This window comes from Cucumis melo, chromosome 12 (assembly GCF_025177605.1).
Source record: "Cucumis melo cultivar AY chromosome 12, USDA_Cmelo_AY_1.0, whole genome shotgun sequence".
Classification (NCBI taxonomy): domain Eukaryota; kingdom Viridiplantae; phylum Streptophyta; class Magnoliopsida; order Cucurbitales; family Cucurbitaceae; genus Cucumis; species Cucumis melo.
Genome location: NC_066868.1, coordinates 15,642,018 through 15,651,966, shown reverse-complemented (window position 1 = coordinate 15,651,966; position 9,949 = coordinate 15,642,018). Strand labels below are relative to the sequence as shown.

The 9,949-nt window shown below is 31.3% G+C and overlaps 1 protein-coding gene across 1 annotated transcript; it reads right to left on the bottom strand.

The window, feature by feature from the left end:
* Positions 1 to 7,168: 7,168 nt before the first annotated feature.
* On the bottom strand, positions 7,169 to 9,600 carry LOC103502208 (pentatricopeptide repeat-containing protein At4g16390, chloroplastic). Its single transcript, XM_008466059.3, has one exon. It carries the CDS (start codon positions 9,471 to 9,473, stop codon positions 7,359 to 7,361), a length of 2,115 nt encoding a protein of 704 aa, XP_008464281.1. The 5' UTR covers positions 9,474 to 9,600; the 3' UTR covers positions 7,169 to 7,358.
* Positions 9,601 to 9,949: the final 349 nt, after the last annotated feature.

The window sequence follows — 9,949 nt, the reverse complement described above, 5'->3', positions numbered from 1 at the left end:
TTTAATATATAATAATTTCTACCGTATAGACTAAATCATTATAAATCTTAAGGTATATATACTAAATTGTTAGAAAATTGATAATATAGGAACTTAATAGTTACAAACCAAAATTCAAGGGTTAGGTTATTGTTGAAAGTTTAATGACTAAAATGATTTTTTTTTTATTTTCATATCCGTAGCTCAAGGAAACAAAGCATGTATTAAGGTTAAATCATATTTTAATCTTTAAACTTTATATCTTTATCTATTTTAGTCTATGTTTTTTATTACTCCATTGTTGTTAGAACTATATTAATTTTTTAACAAATGATGAGGCAGCTCAATAAAATAATTACGTGTTAAGAAATAAACATGTTAAAGTTAATTAATTTGTTACAAAAGTCATAACAAAAAAATATATAAATTACTAGAAAAATAATATAATTACTAAACCAATTTATAAAATGCTTATTCGCATCCTCAACTACTAGATTTATTATTTTGTGAACTTTATGTTCAATCTTAAAAACATATAAGTTTTAATGAGTCAATTTTGATATTTCTAAAGGAGTGCGATACGAGAACATCTCAAGTGATGACCCGACTTACTACTAGCTAGTATGATTGGTCTTAATAATCTCGATGAATCAGTTCATGGAATAGATCTTTTATTAAAATAAAATAATGTGATTTGGAAAAACTTATTAGGTAAATAATGATGTATGAAAACTAATTAAAAAAAATAATGCATTTTTCTAAAAAGGGAAAGGTTTAAAGAAAGAGGGGGGGAGTCTGCGCTTCCACTAAAATCAAATCAAAGGAAAACAACATTTCCTTACAATGGTCGAGAGATTTTATTATTATTATTATTATCATCCATTCATTATATTTAGGTCTATTTATATTTTTGTATTGCTTTGTTATAATTTTATTTTATTTGTTGTGATTTATGTCATTTTATTTATATGTTATTTTTGTGATTTATGTATTCTTATATTTTTGTGATGATATATTACGGGGGTTCATCTAGTTAAAATGGTATATTCAGTGTACTGGGTTACGTTAGTTCAATGATGATGATGTTAGCATTTGGAACGAAATATTATGATTCAATCAATCATCAACCTACTGAACAATATTACAATTCGGAGGTAAGTCCATCATCGTCAAACTTTGTGCAAGATACTATGATTCTGATCCCATAAATTGAAATATTAACATAAAAATATATTAGAAAATAAAAAAAAAGGTTGAAAAAAATTTATCTATTTGAAAATACAAAGAACACACTTTTTAAATAAGTTTCAATAACAATAAAATTGAACCAATTTTTTCATAAGAAAGTGTGAATGATGGTAGGTTTTTTTCATGAGAAAGAGAAATAAATTAGTATTAAATTTTAAAAATAAGAATTTGAATTTTACCTATAATAAAAATAAAAAAGAAAAATAACATTCAAATGAAATAAAAAAGGGTAATTTACATAAATATAACAAAATAAAAAAATATTTACAGTCCATATAACAATAAAAAAAAGTTGACCATTTTTTCCAAATATTTCAGGTTTGTCCTTGCCACTTTTGAATTTTCCATGGCTCTGATTTCTTCCTTCTTCCTTTCCATCTTCTTCACACAGCACCAGTAACCAGCGATGTTCTCCTTCTCTTCTTCTCTACAATTTTTCTTTTATATTTTTTTGGAATCATGATCATTGTTCAACAATTACTATTACTCTTTTTCGTTATACTTCTACTATAATTATCTTTGTTTTCAATCAATCATCAATCTTGTATTTTTTTTTTCTAATGTGTCGTGGACAGAGATGAGCTACTTGATCATTTACAATAGGGCTTTTCAAAACCATCGTTTATCGTGAACTACATGCATTATATCATGAACTACATGAACGTGTGTATCAAGAACTACATGGTCAAGTATCATGATCTACACGATCGATAAATTATTGTATTAGATATCCTACTTTATATTTAATTATTTTTTAATCACAAGCAATTACTAAAAATTTACGGCTTTCAATTAATATAAAATGAATGGATTACAACGGTAAATATCCATAAGAAATGACGTTAATATAAATCGAACAATTACTAACATAAAATTGCACACTCAATAAAATTTTGACTAATGGTTGGTCGTTACAAATCTATTATGTCATGGAACAAGTTTAAAAATAAATAGAAAATTAATGTAAACATAAATTGGAAAAAAAAGTTGAAAGAAATTTCATTAATTTAAAAGTACAAATAATACACTTTTTAAATAAGTTCCAATAACAATAAAATTAAACCAATTTTTTTATTAAAAAAAGATTTTTTCGTTTAAGAGAGAAAAATAAGAATTTTAATTTTACCTATAAGAAAGAAAAATAAAATTCAAATATAATAAAGAAATTGAAATTTATATAAGAAATGGACGAGTCTCGAACACTCGCCGAAAGAGGTAGAAAAAAAGGGCATGGCCCCAAAGAGAGAACGTAGACTACATCATTATGAATAGCGATTTTAAAGTTGTCATTCTAAAAAACAGCAAAATCGTTTTTTTTAGAAATGGCAAATGAAAAAAAAATACAATAAATAAGAATTTGCAAAAATCCAAAATACCTCTATACACATACGGTGTAAGTTATTTTCTTAAGCTAAAATAAAATAAATACATTTTAATAAATGTTGAAACATAATTACAATTACTTGTCCGATCAAAATTAGAATCCTTCACCTTTATTTTCTAGACCTGTTGCAATGATTTCATTTTCCATTTTTGTCTTTCAATTCTCCATCTTCCTTCGTCTCCATTTTTCATTTTTCTTCAAACAGACAAACCCTAATCTTTCCACTTGAAGCGAGCAAACTCCAATCTCCACCCTCCCTTTTGCAAGTTATCATTCTATTTGAAGTTTCAGTTTCATCTTCAACTTCATCATGCATTTTCAAGAAGAATAATATAAACATTTGAAGCACGTAAATACTATCTTCATTTTCAATCTTTCATCTTTGATTTTCAATTCTACAACCCTTGAGGTGGAAGATCAAAAATTTTCCCTCGTAAGAACAAAGATACAAAAGTTGATCTTCTTTGTCCAGAATTTTAGCTAATTTTTAAAAAAATTATTTATATTATTTAATTAATAAAATGTAGATGAAATTTGAGAGATTTTATCTAAAAACACGGTATCTTAGCCTATTTTTTTGGAAAAAATAAAATTTTAAAAATAAATTAAGATCTTAATATGAAAACTAATTTTAATTTTTAAATTAAAAATTTAAATTTAAAAAATAAATTATTATCTAATACGAAAACTAATTTTATTTTCCAAATTATTAAGGATTGAAAGATTTAAAGTTATTTTGAAATAAAAAATATTAGATTTAGCCAATAAAAATTAATCATATGATTATTTTGAAATAAAAAAAATGAATAAAGTTGTTAAAAACTTCAACAAAATTGTTAAATCCTGAGATATTAGGAAGGGATTATGATAGGAGTTGTAAACGTTATTAACATGTTTAAATTAATTATAGACTCATAAATAAATTTCACAAATTAGTTACACTTGAAAGACTTTTGTTAATCGCATAACACTGAAATGTGGGTGTTTTGGTATTGTATAAAATACCATGCACATGTTACACTCTTGAAATTATGTTAGTTGGTACGTTATTTCTTCAATCACATAAACATCTCATTATAGACGTCAAACCAATATTGATAGAAATTATAATTTAATTAATGTTATTCAGCCAAATGAATATGTATTGGTTTAAAAGTCTTTCTAAACATAACTAATGTAATGATTTTTTAGTTTTAATTCATTTCTACCATTGTATGAATTAATAGTACAGAACCAATTATATATATATAATATTGTACTTTTAGAATAAGTTAATTTGAATTTAATAAGAAACATTAAGAAACAAACTAGCAAATTCAGACTTAAACAAAAAGGTATGAAAAAGGAAAATTGATAAAAGAAATAATAATATGATTATTTTGAAATTTAATTAAGAATATTTTGAAATAAAATCGATGGTTAAGATTCTCCCAAATTCAAAATAATAATTTTGCTATTTTGAGATTAATCTAATTAATGTTATTTTCAAATAAAAATCTGTTATTGGAATTCTCCAATTTTGAAAAATAATAATTTTTTTTAATGCATGACAAAATGAGTTAGAATAAATTTTAAAGGAGAAATAAAGAAGCAAAAAGGAAAAAAAAAAAAAAGAAAGGAAAAGGGTGGTCGAGACTCGATCATGGTGAGAGGAAAAAAATAGAAAAAAGTAAGGTGAGAAAGTTTAAAACATCACTACTTAAATAAATAGATTTCAAATGACATTGTTTTTCTAAATAGTTTTTAGAGAAATTGCATCAGATAACAAAAAAATTTAGAAAAGAAAAACAGTCAATAACAACTTGTTATACATATTGCGAATATGACAAATATGATAAGTAATTAATAGTACTAGATAGCTAACAGAGGGTTAATGGAGGACTATAAAAGGATTATTTGCTATTTTTGCAATTTAAAAAATGTAATGATATAGTTCCTATTATCGTAATTTCTTTTGCTATTTTTGCAAGCATCTCATTTTAAAATAACATTATTAATATAAGGAAAATATGAACCTTCCCTAGTCCTCTCCCCATACCAATCTCCAACAAAATATGACTTCTTATGTAGGTACAATTTTTCATACAATTGCAATTTTACAGTTAAAATCCAAAATAAATGCTCACAATTTAAGTACATTCCTCAAGACTCTATACATTTAACAAATTCACAAGTTTTTGCATTATCAATAGAAGAGTGAAAGGCATCGTTTTAATATAGCCGGATTATAGATAGACTATAAAAAAAAAAAAAAAAAATCCTGAATTAACAGATTTGATGAAGAATTAAAACTTTCTAACACAATCAAATACAAATTATAGAGCTTCCATATAACTTTTAAGAGTGATAAACCCCACCTCATTCTTTCATTAAAGATTTAACAACAGGAATCAAAGTAGGTGCATTTTAGAGTTCAAAAATTAAAATAGACACTTTTTTAAGTTGGAAACCAAAATAAAATAAATATAAAGTTTATGATACAAAATAGGATTTTAACCTAATATTAACTCGAATGAGAACGACCTTAAAATATCTCTAATTTTGAACGAATTCAAATTGGTTACAAGTCCGAGGTGAAGATTTAAATCTCTCTCCTATTAGTTTTGAATAGTATATCCTAAAAGATAATTTCGTTAGAGGGAAAGTAAAAGCAAAAACTCCCTGAAAAAAAAAACAAAATGGAGTTTTCCAACCTAACAAAGAGAGTTTTGTATTAGTACTTATTTCTCTTTATTGTTTTCTTGTTGTGCTTGTAGTTGCCTTTTGTAGGATCATTCATTGGGAGACTCCCCATAAACCAAGCTGGTATAAATTCAGCATCCATAGGTATGAAGCACAGACACTTGAATTTTGTACTTCATCTCCATCATCTCTGTAACCTATACAGTTATTCAAAAATCTTCTTCCTCCAAGATTGCAGACAACGTCGGCCGCCAATTTTTACACCCCTTACGGGGGCCTGTGTAGCTCAACAATCTATATCGAGATTGCAACTTCTTTGCATTTGCCAACAGCAACTTAAACTGTTCCCTAGTTACCACAATCTTCACCTTCTTTGCTCCCGCGCCATCCGAGTAGACTATCTTCGAAGAAGCTAGAAGATTCTCGAGCTCTTTCAAGCACGGAACAACATTTCGAACCTCCCCAACTTGGAGGCTAGTTTTGGTTGAAGAGTTACAGTACTTCAGAAGAGGGTCATTACCACATTCGCTAGCAGAATAGACAATAGGTGTAGCTAAACCCGTGGTTTTTTTAAGCCCTTGAAGCTTTTTCTGCGGGGACCGAACAGAAGGCAGGACAATGCAGTTTCCCATTGGTTAACGAATGGTTAAGAAATGAATATCTCATGAACATATATAGCTTGTGAGTTTGAGATGATCTACCATTGTAAAGCATCAAAACGTGCCAAGCATTACACTGCTTCTCCATGACCTGTTGGAATATCTATACACAGCCAACGACTGGGGATTAAAGACAAGAAATTAAAATATAGTACCATGTTATGTACATTACCAAAGAGTTCATACTGGAAAATTAATATACTAAAGGATCAAAGTCAATGACTTTGACATTTTGTTTTAGGACTGCTGAATACATCCTTGGCATTAACAAAGTCGGCAAAAATAAAAGAAAAACAGAAGAGGTTAGCCGTCTCTTAAGGCTTAGAAGGAATAACTCACAGAGGTCAAGTTCGTTGTATTGACTTACCATTTCTTTTTTCCTAAAAAGAAAGTGATATTCCTGAGTTCTTTGAAGACTTTTATAAAAATATTTGACAATATAGAAGTCAATCCATTGCTCCTCTGAAACTAAGACCATACAATTTATTAGGAAGGAGCCAGAGTCTGAATGAACCATTTTAGTTCCAACATAGGTTCCTCGTAGTCTCCATGAGTTTACCATCCAATTTATTTCTCATATGGTGCCGGCAACATTACTCCAGTTAAAGGGGAGACAGACCAAATAAGGCAACTTAAAGAAAACTAAGAAATTAGAAAATCTTTGGATTTGTTACCTTAATAGCAGGTTTTTGAGAGTCGATCTCTGCAGCCATAACTACCTAGTCCCATGGACAGATGTATTACGCACCTTCCAGCTTGGTCCCTAGAACAACAGAACTCTTGCTGACACTTGTGAGTTAGTCTTCTCCGCCTCTTCTGCCTTTCATCCAGCCTGTCTTCTACATCTTCTTTCATCTTGACATGTCCAAGACCAAACCCAACATCAAGTAGGACTCTGAGAGCCTAATTCATCAATGTTTTCAACTCTGCAAGAGGCCAGGATTCTTCTAATTCTAAAGAGTATCTAAGTCACACTCTGGTAGTTTTTCTCTCCTCTCAAGAAACAAAATTTTATCATCCTAGCATGTTTGAACATGATCGTTCACCTTAGGTTCTCTATCACCTCCCTTTAGCAGCATAATAATGAAACTCCAGTATGCTTGAATCTACTAATATACAAAACTAATCTTGCACATATTCGAAAGGGTGTTTGTTGAGAGAGTTAACCAAGTGCAAAAATATACCATAAAGAAATTAGCAGTAAGCAAGAAAACAGTGTTTGAAGATCGATATGACATTCCAATGAATTATAATACAACGAAAGAACAAAGATAGCAAAACTCTTCATTGCATCCTTTACCGTAAAGCTGTCTTCCAAGAAATATATGGCCGTTGAAAAGAAAGGGGAGAAAAGGGTTTAGATGAAAGATATCACAACAGATATTATTGGACCTTTCAGGTACAACCTATGCTGCAACCAATTCAGGTGAACTTCTAGACTCCAACCATGATTTTGCTGCCACTTTAGTCGTCAAAAACCATCCGACCTTTTCTGGTGCCTCGTGGAAAGGTGCATTTAATTCCTTTAAATGTGATTCAAAGACGCTTGCCAAACCCTTATCTGAATACTTGTGTTTTCCATGTCCAGTATTTATTCCAAGTAATGGTGGAAGTTCCTCCCCGGATTCAAGTACCTTTGTTAAGTCATTTATCCAAACGTGTAATGCAGTGAGAGCAGCCCCAAGAGAAAGACCCTTAAGATAAAGAGACCACTGAGTTGGAGACCTGGACTGCAAATCTTTATATATCTGAAGTGTAAGCCCCAAATTCAGTAGTTCACATGCCTTATCCAAAAGATCTAAATTTACACAGAGATCAATTAAGCAATTGCAGTAGGCTTTTCTCACATCAGCACTGACAACACTAAAGAGTTCTGAGGCTTCAGTTCTGAAATTTCCTTCCTTGTCTTGCTCTCCTAGCAAGAGTTCAACCACAAATCCAAGTTTTGGATTAGCTCTCACAACACAATCAATCAGCTTACTAATTTCCTCTTTTGGTGTCTGGGTAATCACATTGAGAAGGCAGCCACAGAATCGATCGTCTGGAGTTAATCCTAACTCTATCAATTGATTGAATGTCCTCACTACATCATCAACACGTTTGGCTTTCCCGTAGCACTGGATTAGTGATGTTAAGACAAAGATATTAGGGTCAAAACCAGCTTCCACCATATCATTCAACATTTCTTCAGCCTCAGATACTTTTCCACTACAGGAATATATGGTGATCATGGAAGAAAATGTCCAACTGTCAGGTGAGCAAGTCCCAGAATTCTTCATATCTTGAAAAATTTCAACAGCCTCATTAACGTAGCCAACATCAGCACACATAGCTAAAAGCGTATTGTAGAGAATTACGTTTAACTGCAGTCCCTTTTCCTTCATCTCCTTGTAAACAATGAGAGCATCTTCACCATACCTGGCTCTTCCATAGGCACGTAAAAGAGAAGCATAAGTTGCCCAACTTGGTGAAAATCCACTTTTAATCATCTCTTTGTAAATGGTCTTGATCTGCCAAGGTCTTTTAGCCCTACCCATAGCATCCAACAAGCTGTTATATATAACCAAGTTTGGCTTGATGCCTATAGCCTTCATTTCTTCATAAACATTCAAGCACCCATCATAGTTCCCAGCCACTCCATGAATTTTGATCATTGTTGAGAATGTCGCAGGATCAATACGCCAGTTTTCTGTTCTTGCACGGTCATACAAACTGAAAGCCATGTCAACATTACCAGCACGTCCATAGGCATCAATCATAGTAGAGTAAGTAACATCATCAGGATTACAGTCAAAACTTGGCATCTTCTCAAACCACTCAACAGCCTTACTTGGTAAAGAACACAACCTAGCACAACTAATAATGGTAGAAAATGTCACATTATCAGGCTTAACTCCTCTGTTAAGCATTTCTTCGAACAGTTCCTCTGCACCCTCCATATCTCTGCACTTCCTAAACACCTTCAGTGTCACATTATAAAAAATCGTCTGTTTACTTGATTTCAGCATATCCTGGAAGTAGCGAAGAGCAAGCAACGCAGTCTGGGAATTTGACATGTTATTCAGCACTACAACAGCGTCCTGTTCTAAAATGTTATTACCTATCACCTTCAAGACATCAGCAACATCTACCTCACATGGATTACAAGAGTCTAAAGACTCCGATATTCTAACAAGAGAAGCATACCTTGCTTCGTACGACTGCTTCCGAAGTTTGGAAGCTCTGGGGCTTCTTGGATTGACCCAAACGGAGCTTTTGGAGGAGGAACCGGATTTCGCATCTGAGTATTTGGAGATTTCATCGTCAGAGGGAATTGTATTATGGGTTTCTTGAGGAGAGTGTTCCTGTAGCGAGATATTGGTAATTTGGAGGAATGGTGTTGAGTGACGAGGAATGGGATTGAGCTTGAAAAGAGGAGAGGAGTTGGAGAGAGTTGTTTTACGTTGAGGAGTGAGAGAATTGGAAAGGGAATGGTGGTAAGTGAAGAAGGTGGGCGGCGAATGGCAGAGCTGGAACGCCATTCCGGTGACTGTGTGACCCTTTCCGGTTTGCTCTTCTGGGCTTCCGGTTGAATGGCTCGTCCCCGCCTTATCGGCTGAAGGCCTTTACATTAAAATATCCCATTTCAAATTTAATCGTCTTTCTGTCCGGAAAATATAAGTTTTTCTCTCGGAAATTTTCGTAAATATAACCCCATCACTAAAATATTTATTAACCGTCCGTCATTTTTTAAATATTACAGTTTTGTTCCTATGTCTCTCCTTTTCTTTTGATTGTCATTTTTTTTCTATCGTTCTTTTTTTTCTTTTTTCTAAACAATCGTATACGAAAGAATTTTGAAAAAATAAACGATTGTGTAAACAAATCTAAAATGTACCAAAAGAATATTGAAAAAATTCCTTTAGCCAAATTTAAACGATAGTATACCAAATTTTGAAAAAAAAATCGTCCAAATCCAAACGATCTTGTAACCAAATCTAACCGATTGTGTAATAAA